The sequence below is a fragment of the Phoca vitulina genome, unplaced genomic scaffold (assembly GCF_004348235.1).
Source record: "Phoca vitulina isolate PV1807 unplaced genomic scaffold, GSC_HSeal_1.0 scaffold6, whole genome shotgun sequence".
Classification (NCBI taxonomy): Eukaryota; Metazoa; Chordata; class Mammalia; order Carnivora; family Phocidae; genus Phoca; species Phoca vitulina.
Genome location: NW_022589709.1, coordinates 16,043,354 through 16,060,377, shown reverse-complemented (window position 1 = coordinate 16,060,377; position 17,024 = coordinate 16,043,354). Strand labels below are relative to the sequence as shown.

General features: G+C 52.8%; 1 protein-coding gene across 1 annotated transcript in view; it reads left to right on the top strand.

Moving 5' to 3' along the window:
* Positions 1-1,124: 1,124 nt before the first annotated feature.
* The window catches only part of STK10 (serine/threonine kinase 10), a 118,530-nt gene continuing 102,630 nt past the window's right edge, over positions 1,125-17,024 (top strand). Inside the window, exon 1 of the mRNA XM_032403706.1 lies at positions 1,125-1,461. Within this exon, the coding sequence (XP_032259597.1) occupies positions 1,306-1,461 (156 nt within the window). The 5' untranslated portion in view covers positions 1,125-1,305. The remainder of the gene's footprint in view (positions 1,462-17,024) is intronic.

The window sequence follows — 17,024 nt, the reverse complement described above, 5'->3', positions numbered from 1 at the left end:
TACGCTGGAGTCTGCAATTGACAATTTTCCTGTAATTGACATCAAGTGCTCCCGACTCCCCTTTTTAGCTCTGAACTCCACTTTAGTGAGGTTTCTTTTTTATCAATTTTCACAGAACCACTTTGTAGATTTAGATAAAAGTATAATTGTCCTATAGACAGTGAACAGTTGCTGCTACAAGGGCAGTGGAGCAAATCAAATAGCCAGGATCAAGGACGATGCAGGTCAAAGAAAACTTCACTCCTGTCTGTAATGAGCTCAGTTTTTAAAATTGGGAAATTAAGACCGAAAGTTTTTACTAAATATGCAAACGTATCTTAAGATCCATCATGAAGCATGTGATTAAAAAGTTCCCAAGGAGCTCTTTCTCCCGGCCCTCTCATGCTGGCCAGTTTGTGGATCCTGGTGCGGGAGAGCCCCTGGGAAGCAGGAAACGAGCCGGGAAGCCCCGGCCTCCGGGGACTGGCGGCGGCCGCAAGGGGCGCAGCATTTCGTGCACTAGGAGGCAGCACCACGCCGAGGAAACCGCACGGGATCCTCCAGCAGGATGTCCTGCCTGGGGGCTGGCTGGAGCCTTTGCCCGCCGGGCGTCCCCTACCTGAAAAGTAGGCGCGAGCAAAGCAGGCTTGCGGGGTAGTGGCGGGGCAGATTCAGTGATTAAAGCCCTTCACCTCCTTGGCCTTTGGGCGACTATCAGTGGGCGTTCGCGAAAGCCAGTCTGCTTCCCCCCTCGCTCCCACAAACCTTTAGCGAGCCACGCGGCGCGGCCGGCCTCGCAGACCCGGGCCGGTGCCGCCGAGGGATGCCCTAAGCTCTCCTAAAGCCCTGCCGTGGCTCGCGGACGCGCGGCGCGCGGGGGACTACAGTTTCCAGAGTGCCCTGCGGCGACGGGCGGAGCCGGGGAGCGCCCGCAGCCAATTAAGGGGTCTCCGGGTGCTGCCGGGGAGCGGCAGGTGGAGCCGGGCCGTGGGTGGGCGCGGGGCCAGGTCCCGGGAACGCGTCCCGGGGCTCGCTGGCTGGGCCGGAGTGCGGCGCGAGCGGCGCGGGCAGGCGGGAGGCGGCCCCGGGGACGGGACCGAGCGGGGGCGGGGACCGCTCGCCGCCTGCGCGGTTCCGGGTGCTCCCGCCGCGCGCAGCCCGGGGCGCACTTGACCGGGGTCGGGCTGCGGGGAAGGGCGGGTCTGGGGAGAACCCCCGAGCGCCGCGGCGTCCTTCAGCCCCTCCTCCTCGCGGCCGCCGGAGCCACAGCCCGAGCCCGAGCCGGAGCCGGCGCCACCTCGCCCCCCGGCTCGCGCGCCCCCAGCCATGGCTTTCGCCAATTTCCGCCGCATCCTGCGCCTGTCTACCTTCGAGAAGAGAAAGTCCCGCGAATATGAGCACGTCCGCCGGGACGTGGACCCCAACGAGGTGTGGGAGATCGTGGGCGAGCTGGGCGACGGCGCCTTCGGAAAGGTTTACAAGGTAAGGGCGCTGGGGGTGGGTGGCCCCGGGCGCGTGGAACAGCTCCGGAAGGAAGGGGCGCCGGCCCCGATCAGCCCTGGCCAGCGGCTCGGGAGGGCGCAGACGGGCTGTGGGGCTTGAACTCGGGGTCCCGCGCTCCGCCTTGGGGACCCTCACGGGGCTCGGCTGGTCCCTGCGTGCTGGGCACCCCCTCTGGGCACGGCCGCCGCCCCCAGCTCCGTTTCTGAGTACTTCCTGTGCGTCCCGCACCGCGCTCGGCGCCGCAGGGGGAGACAAAGGGGCGCTTATAGGACCTTGGCATCCGAGACGACGCATCCGCCGTAAAACTGATTCTTAGGCATACTTTTTAAGACAGGCCACACAGATGCTGTGAGCATGCCGAGGCGTGGAGACAGAGAAACTCGGCCGAGTCTGGAAGGGTTGGGATCGGTGGAGTTGGGGACACACCTGAAAATGAGCCAGAGCCCGGAAAAAGGGTGGCTCTAGAGTGAGGGATTAGGCTTGGAAAGGTGGGCTCGGACTGGGCAGCAGCAAGGGGAGGTCAGGGCCCTGGCAATATTGCGCTGCGGGGATCGGATTTGATTGTGTGTGTGTGTGAGTCACAGCCGGGGAGCCTTCCAGTGCTCAGTCACCTTTCCCTGCAGGAATAAGGGGGCAGAGGGCTTTTGTGGAGGCATGGGTGGGGCAGAGCTGATTAATTCTAGACACGTTTGCAGCAGGTCATTGTCTGGTTCCTGCTCCTGTGAACCAATGCTGAGTTGTATTGGGGACGCAAACACATAGGGCTTGACGCCACCCTTTCTCTTTTCTCCTCTCCCCCAGGCAACATTTACTGAGCGAATGGCCCCATGTTACTTTGTTGTGTAACTCCAGGAGGGATCTTCCTTCCTAAGACACGGGCACCCTCCTTGGGGCTCCCGTAGCTTGTACACCACTCTGACCTCAGGAGTGCTGGACCACAGAGGAGGCTTCTCTAGGCCCACCTGGTCAGGACTTGCTCTCCGCCTTGCAGGGGGTCTAGAGCCAATTACGCAAGTGTAGTCCCTGGAGGATCAGCGTTAGCATCACCTGGGAGTGCCTTAGAAATGCAGAATAGCGGGTCCACCCCAGCCCTGCTAGGTTAGAGTCTGCCTTTTAACAAGATGCTCAGGTGATGGCTAAGCACAGAACTTTTGAGAAGTGCTGCTCCTAGAGGCAGTTTGGAGGCCAACCAGGCCCATCTGGGTGCCTGTTTGTTACCTTACCACCTCCCCTCGGAGCCCGCACTTCCTGTTACAGGGTGGAACCCCCTGGAGCAGAGGTCCTGTGGTTGGAGAAGCAGGCCTCTGTATTGCTCACACCTGCGCCTTTCTGGCTGCCTTGATTTGCTGCCCTTCTCTTCTTGAGGGCTCTGCATGTGTCTGAGGACAGGCGGCACATCTTTCTTTACCCTTCTCAGGGTGGCATCTTCCTCCTAGCGGCCCTAGGAGACTGTCCTCAGGCTTGCCGCGCCCCCCTGGACACGTGGCCAGGGTCCTTGCCTTCTCCGGACAGACCCTGTCCTTCCAGATGTGCCCTGGCCATCATGAAGGCAGCTGGACCCTTGGTCAGCTTGCTACATCCTCCTTCCTCCAGAAGGTTCAGTTGGTGTTTTCAGTGCGTGTTGTTGGCTCGCACTAATATTTTTTCTCTGATAGGGGCTGGCTTTCAGTTGCGGTCTTGTCCTCTCTCCCAGTGTATCCTGGCTCCAAATGGTTCATTTTCTTTCTTTCTTTTTTAAAGATTTTATTTATTTGTTTATTTTAGAGAGCGAGAGAGAGCACGGGAGCTTTGGCGGTGGGGCGCGGGGCGGGGGGCTGGCAGAGGGGGAGGGAGAGAATCTCAAGGAGACTCTGTGCTGAGGACAGAGCCCAAGCCGGGCAGAATCTCACGACCCTGAGATCATGACCTGAGCTGAAACCAAGAGTCGGTCACTCAAAACACTGAGCCACCCAGGTGCCCCTCATTTTCTTTTAAGCCTAAATGCAGAACTTTACTTTTATGCTGGTAAGATTTCCCCTTGTCAGTTTCGCTTGTCATTTCCGCTGGCTCCAGCCCTGTAAAACCCCCCTGCTACTGTGGAAGTTTCATACAGAGGAACTATCTGATTCACAAGTTATTTTGTCCCCAGGTTGTCCAGGGCAAGTGGACCCTTTTTAAGTGAATCTAGTTCCCAGAGCTGTGAGCTGGCTGCACCACAGCTCCCTCCCCACCACCTCAGAATCCATGATTTTCTCATAGTTAAGACAAGAGGGAGCTAGGGCGAGAGAGCGGTGCGATGGCTGATACACCTGAGCGACATATTACATCAGTTGCCTGGCCTTGGGGTGTAACCCGCTCATCCAGCTCAACCTCATGTTATATGTGGGGATACTGGGGCCCCTGGAGAAGAAGGGACTAGAACCCAAGGCTCTGAGCTTCACTTTAACACTTTCCTTAGTTACCCACTATGGAAGACCCACCCTGGATTGAAGATCCCTGTCACCCATGCCTCCTCCTCTGAAGAGCTGCTTGCTCAGCCCCTTGAAGTTGAATCCGGTAATACTTTACTACAGACTCTCATCAGTCACCATAACTCCTTTCCACTTCATTGTCCCCTGGCATGGCCACCGGGGCAGCAAAGGCCAGAAGTTCCATCTAGATTTTATGGCTGGGACCAGAACTTACATGTTGATACGGTGCCTGAGCAGCTAGCTGGCTGTGAACTGGGGAGCACCATCTCTTCTCTCTGTTCTCCTGGCAGCCAGCGTGGGGAAGTCAGTCCTGAGGACTTCCCTGGTGTATGCAGCCTTCGAAATCTCAATTTGTCACATGCTTGTTAGGACAGGACTCTGACTACAGGTTTCCTGACGACCGTCTTGCAGAAGCTCAAAACTGAAAACAATCGCAACCTCAAGATAGGAGTCCCCTTTCTCCTATTCTGCCTGATATACCAATGAACAGTTGGCCTCAGGAGAGAAAAAGGAGGGTAGGATTCATTCTGGGCAGAATCAAGGTCATTCTCACCTAATCCTTATGCCATGCAAATTGACTTCAAAAGAAAATCATTTCTATCTCATTACTTGATACAAAGCAAATGTTACAGTGTTTATATGGTTTCAAAATTCTTGTCCTGTATCATTTCAGAATGCTTCTTAAAAATCCTCTTTATTCTTAAGACAAGGTAGAAAGGAGAGGAAGTGTTTGATATGTTGAGTGGAACAAAGTTGCCTTCAAGCAGGACGGGCTTTCTGTTACAGCGGCAGGGTGGGTACTCACGTGCTAAGCACAGAGTGAGCAGACATCAGGAGTTGGGTTAGCAGGCTGAGATGATTTTTCTGCCTTTTTTCCCCTCCTTCTTAAGGATTTTGTTTTTAAGTAATCTCTACACCCAACATGGGGCCTGAATTCACAACCCTGAGACCAAGAGTCGCCCGCTCCACTGACGGAGCCAGCCAGGTGCTCCATTTTTCTGCTTCTTGAAAATTACGTTGGTTTTGATCTTATGTTACCTTTAAGCTGTTAAGAGGTGTATGTTTTTGCAAAATAGGGAATATACAAAGAAAATTTTTTTTAGGTAAAAGGAAAAACATCACCCTAAGTCCCATCAATTGCTCTTGACATTTTGATATATTTCCTTACCGATTTTACCATTTTTTTATGGCAAAAAAAATGTTTTAATGCAGGGTTGTAATCTTACATACCTGCAGCGTTTTATACCATCTTTCATTCTTAAACCTCTTTCTGTATTATTCTAAATGCTTCCTACATACCTTCTGGGATGGCTCAGTGCTGCCTTGGTCTTAATCTTATTGAATATTTCACTTTTTTAAAAAAAGATTTTATTTATTTTAGAGAGTGTGTGTGGGCGGGGAGGGAGGGGCAGAAGGAGAGGGAGAGAGAGAATCTCCAGCAGACTGTGCGCTGAGCATGGAGCCCCACGTGGGACTCGATCCCACCACCTGAGATCATGACCTGAGCCGAAACCAAGAGTCGGAAGCTTAACTGACTAAGCCATTCAGGCGCCCCTAGCTTTTTTTTTTCCCAGCAAGTCACAGTTGATTAAATGCTTATTATTTATGTGCCAGGCGCTGTGCTAAGCACTTTACATAACATAGTCAGTTCTGTTGTAATGTAAATATGCCTTCCCCAAAAGGTCTTGATGCTGAGTAAAATCAGTAAGAACCGCACCGTATAAGACATGGTGCTCTTAAGGGCAGAACACTTAAAACTGCAGCCTGCAGCAGGAGCCCATTAAAAAAAAAAAAAAAAAAGGAACCTAAAAAACCGGTTGTAGTTGTACACAAATTTATAGATAAGAAATACAAATATCTTACACTAAATACAGCACCATAAGGTGAAAACCACGCGCTGGGCGCTGTGGCCGTGGGGGCAGGACCCGTGGCTGCAGGGGAAGCGGCGGGAGGAGGGTTATCTGAAGATGGGTGCTAAGTGGGACCCCAGATGTGGTGTGGGCCACGGGCCCCTGACACATGTTCGAGGTACATCCCTGTGCAATGCGGGCATTTCCTTGCCACTTGGTTCGGCTGGGTGTGGTGTTCTGTGTTCACCTAGTGTTTCTGGTCCACAAAACTGCACACAAGCAAATGCGAATTTAGTGTTTCGATGAAATTGATCCGTGATATATCAGTGGTGTTGGGCCATTGGCGTTTTCAAAGTGAGCCTTAGAGCAGAGCTATATGTTGATAGCAGGTTTGCTAGTAAAGTTCTTTTTGTGTTTTAAATCCTGTTTTAGGCTCGATGCTCAGAAGGGATTTACTGGGTGGAAGGGTATGCCTATTTGAGGGAGGATTTTTAAAAGAAATCGGGAGAAGTTAGTAGAGGCTCCCTTTCTTCCCTTGCTCTGGCCAAGGGCCAGTCCCTGAGTCCTTTGGGGCCCCGGACGGGTCTGCCCTCCTTGGGGAGCTTAGGTGCCCTCCAGCCCAGAGATCCATTGTTAACCTTCACCCTTCAAGTGCCACATCCTGCCCTGCGCCGCCGGTTCAGACAAAGCAGAGGTTCAGTGAGGTGGGAGCCAGCTGTCAGGCCTTCCGCCCCTCCCGGCCGGGGCCCTGCTTTCACCTCCTCTCCTGCCCATAGTTTTAAGGCCTGGGTTTCCGCTTCCTCTGGGGCTGCCCAGGGCTCGGCCTGTGCCCCTCCCCTCCTCCTCCGGAAAGAGATCTGCCCCCAGGCAGTAACCTTATTTCCGCTCAGCCTAGTGTTTTTAAATAGAAGTCCATGCTATTGTGAGTGGGTTCCTGGCTTGGTCCTAAAACTCCAGGGGCCCCGAGCTTCCTGGGGTGTTGCCGACCTCAGGGGGTCCGCTTGAGCAGCTGATTTAACACTGGGACTGTTTCTGGCTGGCTCCAGAGCAGGCCCTGGCGACGTGAGCTCAACAACTAAGCAGATCCCCAACCCCCACTTCCATGTGGGGTCCTCTGGTCTCCTGAGATTACCCAGACCAGGGACAACTCCAGGGGCTGCCCGCCTCACAGACCCCAGAAAACAGTCCTGCATGGTCACTCCCGGTTCTCGGCTGCTGCCGAGGGCAGGAGGACAGGGTGGGTAAGGGAAGAAATTTGGGGCTCAGTGGGGTCTGGGTTTCAAGCAGAGCCAGTGACCTTGCACTCTGAGCTTCAGGCTCTTGTCTGTAAAGGGACATGATAATTTGGAGGAGAGGAGGGCTGAAGGAGCTGAGGAGGTGTGATGCACTTTGGCACCTGATCCCCACTCAGGAGGTGGGCAAGGAAGGAAGATACTTTGTTATTGTTGATGCTTGTGGTAGCAAAAAGAGAAGGTCCTAGCTAGTAACTGCCGCTTCCTAGGGGACAAAGAAGAAAGAGTATTTGTAGTGAGACCCAACCAGTGTGAGTTGGCTTCTTGGTGAGTCACAAGGTAGAGACTATACCAGGTGAACTTGTTGCACAAAGGAAACTTGCAGCAAATAAGGAAATCTCGGGATTAACTTCCAAGGCTGAGACTCCCTGAGCAAGAGTGAATGGGTTCCTTTCGTCTAGGGTTAGGATGAATGTTGAGAAAGGGGAGCCTTGTCTCTGTATGTAGAGACGGCCGTAAGGTCGCTCATGCACCTCCAGGAAACGGGCCTGTACATACGTTGTATGTTACGTTCAGGAGGCTTGTGCTCTTCCTTGGGCGGAGATTTTCGCATTCTAATGAGGGGAAGGTCACTGTCCGTCACTCCCTGGGTCCCTCGGTGGTCCAGCTGCACAGGTGTGAGTCGGGGTGAGCTCCAACTCGTCTGGGTGGTCTGGGCCGCTGGAGCTCTTTGTGCTGGCTGTCATCATTGCTGATGTTTCGGTTCCCATCACGGGAGGCTGTGTCCCCCGTGTCTTTTGCCGGAGGGAAGAGATAAGCTGGAAAGAAGAGCCTAAGGAAAAAGGAGGGACAAAGGTGGGCGTGTGCAAGCAGCTGAGCAGTAGAGGTCAGGTCTTGGGGTCTAGCTGGTGAAGGTAGCTTGCCTCTTCTACCAGGGCTTCCCCACCTTGGCACTGTTGACGTTTGGGTGGGAATTCTCTGTGGGAGGGGTTGTCCCACGCATGATAGGACGTTAGCAGTATCCTTAGCTTCTATTCATTAGAAGTATCCCCGGTTCCGGTACTTCCTCCCCCTCTGTCCCCTAGTTGCGACAGCCAAAAATGTCTCCAGGCATTACCACATGTCCCCTGGGGGGCAAGATTGCTCCAGCTGAGCACCACTGCCTCGTGGAAGTGAACTGGCTCAATTCGGTTTGGCAAACAGTATTAATTCACGTCTGTGTGTCAAGTCCCAGAGTATATGATGAAAGACTCAAGCCTTGCAGCCTGATGGACCGGGGTCCAAATCCTGGCTGTCCCACTTAGCGGCTGTGTGATCTCAGGCGAGTGGCTGGTCTCTGAGCCTGTTTCCTCCTGTGTAGGGTGGGGCTGAGACGAGGAGTCGCCGCCCAGGAAGGGCACAGCATTTGGCTCCTAGGAGGTGCTCGATGTGGCCAGCGGCCTCCCCTGCTGCTGGGTGCACGGGGTGGGGGGAGAAAGGGGGGGTTCTGCTGGGTTGAGTGAGCTGTTGCAGGACAGAAGCAGGGCTCCTGGGAAAAAGTGAAGGCTGCCACCAGGCAGGGCAGGTGGGGTGGTGATGGCAAGCTGGAGAGCAGCCTGGCCCAGGAGAGAGGCCATATAGTGAGGCCTGAGGTTGCCAGTCGGTGGCCCTGGAGGCTCGTGTGGCCTGTGGCCTGATTTGTGTGGCTCCCACGGTGGCTGAACCAAATTTGAAGTTCTGGCCAGCATTATGAAATCATATTTCACATAAAAGCCCCCTTCCCTCTGGCTACCACCAGTGTATTCTCTGTATTTAGGAGTCTGTTTTTGGTTGGTTGTTTGTTTTGTTTTCTAGATTCCACATATAAATGAAATCATATGGCATTTGTCTTTCTCTGACTGACTTCACTTAGCATGATACCCGTTAGGCCCATCCATGTTGTCTCAAACGGCAAGGTCTAAGCCTTTTTTATGGCTGACTAATAGTAATACATTACACCGCATCTTCTTTATCCATTCATCCATTAGTGGACACATGAGTTGCTTCCATATTTTGGCTATTGTAAATAATATTGCAGTAACCATAGGGGTGCGGAGGTGTTTTTGAATGAGTGTTGTCGCTTTCTTTGGGTAAAAATACCTAGTAATGGAAATACTGGGTTGTATGGTATCTCTATTTTTTTTTTTAAATATTTATTTATTTAGACAGAGTGCATGTGTGCGTGCAGGGTAAGGGGGGACAGGGCAGAGGAAGAGCAAGAGAGAGAATCTCAAACAGACTCCCTGCTGAGCGTGGAGCCCATCGCGGGGCTCGATCTCACAACCCTGAGATCATGACCTGAGCCGAAATCAAGAGTTGGACGCTTAATGGACAGCGCCACTCAGGCTGCCCCGGTATCTCTGTTTTTAATTGCTTGAGGAACCTCCATACTCTTCTCCACAGTGGCTGCACTGGTTTGCATTCCCACCAGCAGTGCACGAGGCTTCTCTTTTCTCCACATCCTCACCAATACTTGTAGATTCTTGTGTATTTGATACAAGAGATTCTGACAGGTGTGAGGTGATTATCTCTTTGTGGTTTTGATTTGCATCTCCCTGATGATGAGTGTTGATGAGCATCTTTTCATGAGTCTGTTGGCCACCTGTTTAATAGTATATTTTATTTAATCTAATATATCCAAAGGATCATTTGCAGCATTCAATAATCCATATAGAGTAAAAAAGTTACTGATTTGTTTTTTAAAAAAAAATTTATTTTTAAGTAATCTCTACACCCAACGTGGGGCTCGAACTCACAACCCCGAGATCAGGAGTTGCACACTCTACTGACAGTGTAGCCAGACGCCCCGAAAGAGATTTTTAATACTCTTATTCCATACTAGGTCTTTGAAATGGGTTTGTGTTTCATGTTTACAGCACATCTCAGTCTGGACTAGCCACGTTCTCGGTGCCCAGTAGCGACATGTGGCCGTTATACTGCACAGTGCGGATCTGGCCTCTGATGTTCACCGCCACCTTGTGTCCTCCTCTTGGCCCCTTCTATACATTTCAGTTGCCTCCTTGAGTCCAGTGGTCAGTGGGTTTGGGAGCTGGGCTTGGCTGGAGGGGCTGGCCAGGGCAGGGCCAGATCAAGAATACTATTTGGGGCCAGGTGAAGAAGGCCTTGAATGCCAAGCCGAGGAATTTGGTTGTGATGCTTTTGAGCTCAGCTAATGTCCTGCTTGCCCTGAGTCCCTAGGGCCTGACCAGGTCAGCCTTGTGCAGTGTTAGAGAGGAGCTCTTTTTGGAGGGTCACCAGAGTAGGGGAGTTAGGGGATGCCAGAGCCAGGTTTTCCTGGCTGCCCAAGGCCGGGGTGGCCACCGATGAGTGAAGGCTGGGACAGAGTGGCCACACCCTGGTGGCTCCAGCAGGTGGGGGTAGGAGGGAAGGCCAGCACTGTGGTCGGGGCCCCGGTCAGAGCCCAGGGAGAGGAAGTAACTGATGGAAGGCAACCAGCCCAAGAACGAGATGTACATGTAGGGGAGGCAGGAAGATTCTAGAGAGCAAGGGATGGTCATGAGGAGGAGGCAAGAAAGCAGAGAGGGTGAGGAGGGAAGGGAAGCTCACGATTGCCGGGGATCAGAGTTGGCACAGGAACTTGGATGAGTTTCTGGAGTTTCTGGAGTTAAAGCCTGGCTCTCTACCTCTTGTGGGTTGTAGGATCCTGAGAAAAGTACTTCAGCGTGCCTCTGTGTCTTTAGCTGCAAAGTGGCGCTGGGAATGGGACTACCTCATGGGGTTGGAGGGTGAAATAACCCATGGAAACCACTTGGCTCAGGACCTCAGAAAAGCTCAAATAAGTGTTAGCCATTAGAATGATTAATTGAGCACCTACTGTGTTCCTGGCACTGTGGGTTCCAAGGTGAACAAGGTAAGTGAGCGGGGAGTTGCTCTTCTTATCTGTTCATCATTTATGCTTCTGGCCCCATGAAAGGCAGGGGTTAGCATCCTCACTCCACACCTGGTGAAGCAGAGGCCCAGAGGTGAAGCAGAGGCACATTGGTTGATTTGCTTAGGCTCACACGGATTTTCCATGGCCAGGCTGGACTTGACCCTAGATGTCTCTGGCTAGGAGCCTTTTCTCCTGTACGGTATGGAGGGAAAGACGAAGGGCGTGAGGAGAGGGCCCAGAGTCCCTTCAGTGTGGTGTCTCCCTGGGGCCTTTGTGTTTCTACACTCTTCTTCCTCGGCCTGCCTCAGCCTGGGTCTGAGCCCCAAGATGGTGGCGGTGGCCTCTCACACAGAGGAAGTGGTGACGGGTGTAGGCAGGGCTCCGGCTCACAGAGGAAATGGCAGGGGAAGTGGGCGAGCGTCATGGTGGGGAAGCTGGGTGCTCCTGGCCTCCTCCTGGAGCGCTCTGGTGGGTGTGGGCCGGCTGGTGCCACAGCATCTTAACGCTCGCTCGGGGTGCTCCTGGGTGCTTCCCTTCCCCTTTCTCCCCACCCCTTCTCCCTCCCTCCACTGCACTCACCTTCCTCTTCACTCATTCTTTTCCCTCTTCCCCTTTTTCCCTGTTTTCCCCTTTGCTACATTTTTTTCTTCCTTTCCCCATAGCTTGCTTATTTTGTTTTCTTACTAACAGGCGATACCAGAGCCAGAATTCAGTCCCTGATACTCAAGAGGTTTAACCACATGCTGGTGACTGAAGAGTTAACTCTAGCCAGCCTCTGTCTGGAGGGTGGGGGGATGGAGCCACTGAGAGGAGTTGAAGGTATATCCCTTTTCTGTCTCAGGACCTTTGCACTCACTGTTCTCTCTGCCTCCCTCTCTCTTCCTACTACTCTGCGCAGCCAGGGCTCCTGCTCATCCTCTGGGTCTCAATTCACATGTCCCCTCTCAGAGAGGCCTGCCCTGACCACCCCTCCCTGACCAAGGTGACAGCTCTCTGCTGATTTCCTTCAGAGCTCCAGTCACAGACTAGATTTCTTTCGTGTGTCTCCTTGTTTATTTTCTTTCCTCTCTGGAAGATGTAAGATCCCTGAAGGCAGGGAGATTTTTTTTGTGCCTAACATAGTAGATGCTCATGGCAGATGCTTAGTAAATTTTTGCTGAATGAGTGAACAATGAATGAGTAAATGCCAGCCCCCGCTTCCTCCCTCTGTGGGCAGGCCCAGCACTGTGACTGTGAGTGTAGGCATGGGGATCAGTGCTGAGCTTTCTCCTAGTTTCCCTGCCTACTTGCTGTGTGACCTTGGGAAAGTCACCTCACCTCTCTGAGCCTCAGTATCTTGAGCTGTAAACTGGAGGATCAAAATAGTGCTTCCCTGGGAGAACTTGTGAAGATTGAGTCACGGCCAGTCCTTCACACAGTGCTCAGAATGGAGGGAGAAGGGAAGGTGGCTGCCGTCAGCATGCTGAGGATTCTTGAGGCTGATGGACCAGACTGGCTTCCTGAGGATTGACGGGCAGACTCCCTGGACCACCTCCCCTTGTTTGTCATGCAGGAGGCTGCTTCTTGCATAGACGCTGGTGTGATGGGTTCCTGGAGGTCAGCCTAAAGCTTATTTCTCTCTTGCCTGCCGTGTTATGACGATGAACACGATTCAGTGATAAAGAGGCTCCAGCTTCACAGTCTCAGCTCCGTGCCCGTGGCCAGTCAGTCGGGGGTGGCTGAGGCCACTCCGCTTGGTGGAAGAGCAACATTCACGCCCTGAAGGGCGCGCCTGACTTTGCCCTCCTTCCTGGAAAGCTCCAGCCTGTTTTGTCTGGGAGCCCAGGCCCAATTCTTGGCCTCGGAGGCTGTTGCCACCATCAAAGCTGGCTCTGTCACCCTGAGGCAATGACCCCGTCGGAGCTGGCCCGCTTCCCTGTTTGGCCTCGAGTCTTTCTACCTTTGTTGTGCGTCTTGGTGCCCCAGCTCTTTTTCAAGCCTCCTTCCTCCAGTGCCCTCCAGCCCAGCCCACTTGGAGGTGACGGGAAACCTCCTGCTGCTTCTGTGGGCCAAGGAGGGGGACTGGGGGCTGCGTTAGTGAGGAAGCAGAGCCAGCTGGGTGCCGAGCCTCTGCTCTGTTTGCACGCCGTCCGCTGAGGCCGGCAAGGTGATCCCCAGAAGACCTGTGGAGCACCCCACGCCTCCCGCCCGAGCCCCGCCTCTGAGGCCCCTGACGTGGTGGTGCCCTTCACCTCGCAAGGCCCAGCTCGGCCACTGCCTGTACTGTGTGACTTGGGGCAAGTGACATTGCCTCAGTTTCCTTTTCTGCAGAAATGGGCATGATACCAGCTCTCTCACAAGTGCGACATACTTCTTGTCCTGCGCCGTGGGATACTGGCAGGAGGTACTCCCCAATGCTAGCGGCAGTTATCTCTGGGATTATAGGTGGCTTTTTTTTTTTAATTGAAGTGTAATTAATGTACAGTGTCGTGTGAGTTTCCGCTGTAGCACATAGTGATTCAGCAGTTCTCTGTCTTTATACCTGCAGGCTTATGAGGCCAGTCCCCGGGGACACACAGCCAGGAGCCAGTAGGACTGCCCTGAGCACAGCTCCTCACGTTTTAGGTCTAGTGTTAGCCAGGGCGCGGGGGCGGGCTGCCCGCCTGTGCGACCCCGAGGCCTGCGGTGGCCCAACCACTTGGAGAGCCGTCTGGCATCCGGAATCAAGTCTCGGGCCTTTGGGTGCAGCACCCCGGGATGGGGCGGGTGGCCTGACAGTATGTCCGATCTGTGCTGGCCCTGCCAGGCGCTGGAACAGTCGGCAGCTCTGGGAGGCGAGGCTGTGGAAGAGTGTTCTATGATCCAGAGGGCTGTTTGTGACGCCGTATGGTTAAATGGCATGACAGTCACTGCAGACAATGCAGAAGCATACTGTTCAGCGAAACGACCGATCAGTGTGCACAGTTGAACCCCACTTTTATAAAGTGGGGAAGCATATACTTGCGGAGAATAGGGAGCAAATGTTTGTGGGATGCTCCCTGTGGCCCAGCTCTGTTCTAAGTAAGCGTCTTTCACACATTAACTCACCGAATGCTCACAACAGCCTGGGAGGCAGGAACTAAGAACATCTTTATTGGACGAAGGCGGAAAGTGAGGGACAGAGAGGTCACGTAAGTCCCCTGGGGTCACCCAGCTGGGAAGTGTTAAGGTGGGTACGGCCCCCACCACGGCACCCTGGAGGTGCTCCAGAATGCGTCAGGTGTACCACGTGATGATTCAGGAATCCTGGGTGATACTCCGGGCTCACCGCAAGTATAGTGCCCATCTGTCACCGAACAGCATTGTTACAGTGTCATTGACTGTATTGTATTGTTATCTCCATGACTTATGTATTTTATAACTGGAAGTTTATACCTCTTTTTTTTTTTAAGATGTTTTTTATTTGACAGAGAGAACGCGCACAAGCAGGGAGGAGGGGCAGGCAGAGGGAGAAGCAGGCTCCCCAGGAGCAAGGAGCCTGACACGGGACTCGATCCCAGGACCCTGAGATCATGACCTGAGCTGAAGGCAGACTAAGCCACCCAGGTGCCCCAAGTTTGTACCTCTTAATCCCCTTTATTTCACATCCCCCTCCCCCCCCCCCCCCCCCCCCCGCCTCTGGCAACTACCAGTCCTCTGTATTTAAGAGTCTGTTTGTTTGTTTGTTCATTTGTTTGTTTTTTAGATTCCACATATAAGTGAAATCACAGGGTATTTGTCTTCCTGTTTCCTTTGTTTCACTTAGCATAATACCTTTTAGGTCCGCTCAAGGGATTATGGGTGCTTTGTTTTCTTTGTAATATTATATTTAGAAGATGCTCTTTAATGAGTGTGTGTTGATTTTTAAAATAATAAAAAACAGCACAAAAAGTGCTGTTTTTTTTTTTTTAGATTTTATTTATTTATTTGACAGAGAGATAGAACAAGTAGGCAGAGAGGCAGGCAGAAGGAGAGGGAGAAGCAGGGAGCCCGATGCGGGGCTCGATCCCAGGACCCTGGGATCATGACCTGAGCCGAAGGCAGCCGCTTAACCAACTGAGCCACCCAGGCGCCCCAAAAAGTGCTGTTGATTGAAAACATGGAGCAGTTTTCACCTCTGAGGTTTGGAACTGCCTGGAAAGTGGGGCTGGTAAGAGAGCACACGTGCCCCAAGGTTGTGGTGAAGATGGAGCGAGGAGGTAAGCCCTGCACGGTGTGCGCAGGAAGGTGGGTCGCGGAAGACGTGCTGGCTAGAGCTGCTTCCTTCTTCTCTCCCTCCTCTCGGCTCTTGACCCCAGGCTGCCCTCCTGCCGTGACTCAGCACCCATTCCTCTCTGGGCCCTCCTCCAGCGAGAGGGAGCTTGGGAGAGGTGGGAGCAGTGGCCCTGTATCAGCTTCTCACCTCCTTTATCAGCAATAGGTGGGGTTGGATCCCCATCACTTTTGAAGAGCTGAGATCTGAAGGCTCCCACATCCCTGGCCAAGTTGGACAGGTTGCCTGGGTTTTCGGTCAAGCCGTGGCGTGGTATCTTTGAGGCCAATCCTGTTGGGTTTTGGTTTTTTTATTTGCTAGCCCAGAAGGATTTGGAGGCTCAGCATTTCCCTGCTGTGCCGGGATGGCTCGCCAGGCTTCCCTTCCCCGAGGGAGAGGGTATTAAATGGCTGGCTTTGGAAGCCGTGCCACTCCTCTGCTTTGTGCCTCACAATCTTTGCCATCCTTAAGTGTCTCTTGTTCTGAAACTTGGCTGTCTCATTTGTCGTGAGCTGAAACTTGGCCCAGTGATTATTGATAGGGAAGTGGTTTCTCTCCACTTGGCAGGACTCACTAGCTGTATATATCCTGCCCAGTCAAAGGCTTTGGCTTCTCCGAGCTAGAGAGGAGACTGCGTCCAAAACCAGAGACCAGCTAGAGATTCAGGAATATAAATATATTGAGGAGAAAATGGACTTCTTGTCACTTTCCTGTCTGTCCTTATGTGGAGGGCATCATTTCTTTCTGTTTGCACACAGATACGAACACCAGTTCATCCATCCATTATTTTAAAATACTTAGTGTATCCTGTGGCTGAACATAATAATAGTAGATAATATTGGTGAACAAGGTAAACATGCTCTGAGGCTTTTGAAAATCAAAAACTCACAGTCCTAAGCGAGGACTGTAACAGCCAGTAGTTGACCGATTAACCCACGGTGGCTTCTAAACTTTCTCCTGTGTCTCTGGAATTGTCCACCTGGCTATCAGAAAACGACAGCCTGGTTTCTTGCTTTCCTGAAGGGCACTTAGCTGGTAAGGCGTAGAGTCGGAATTTGAACCTAGGTCCTGTGCTGTTTCCATTCTACAAATCACTTGGTGGAAATTTGCCCATTTCTAGGTTGGACAAGGTGGGGACATGGGTGAGATGCAGTAGGTTAGGTACCTGTAGAAATAACTCTTGGCTATAGTATTGAGGGAAGGAGAGAGTCTGGTGTCCGTAGAAGTCAACAACAAGGGAGGCTCAAGTGCCTTTTGGGAAAAAAGAAGACTTAATGATTGTTTACTGCCTAGTCCTACTTTTCATTCCTTTATTCCTCTCTCAGGTCTACCTATTCTCCCATCTGCCCAGTCATGCTCCTGCTCGCTCACTCTCCCATCTGTCCATCTGTCCATCCTCCCACACACCCATCCTTTCATACCCCCCTCCCTTCCATCCATCCATCCACCTGTTCATCCATCCACCCACTCTCCCTCCCATTCATCCCCCCATCCATCCAGCTACTCCCCCCACCCTCCCATTCATCCACCCACTGCTCATGTGCCTGCCCGCCCACCCATTCTCCCATCTTCCCACTTACCCCCCCCCCCATGTTCCTCTTTATCCACTGGCTGTTTTGGGCTGGGCTCGATGGGGCAGACTAAAATGAATCGGACATGGACTTAGCCTTTCAGAGCTCACAGCCAAGTTAGAGAGAGAATCTTTGAACACAAATGACTGGGGAACCAGGAGGTCTGTGGAGAAAGGCCTGATAAGGTGTGAAATAGTAGTCGGGGAGCTGGGGTTCCCAGAGCATTTCACGGAACAGGCTGTGGTTGAGTTAGACTTTGTGGGATAAGCACAGTATGGGG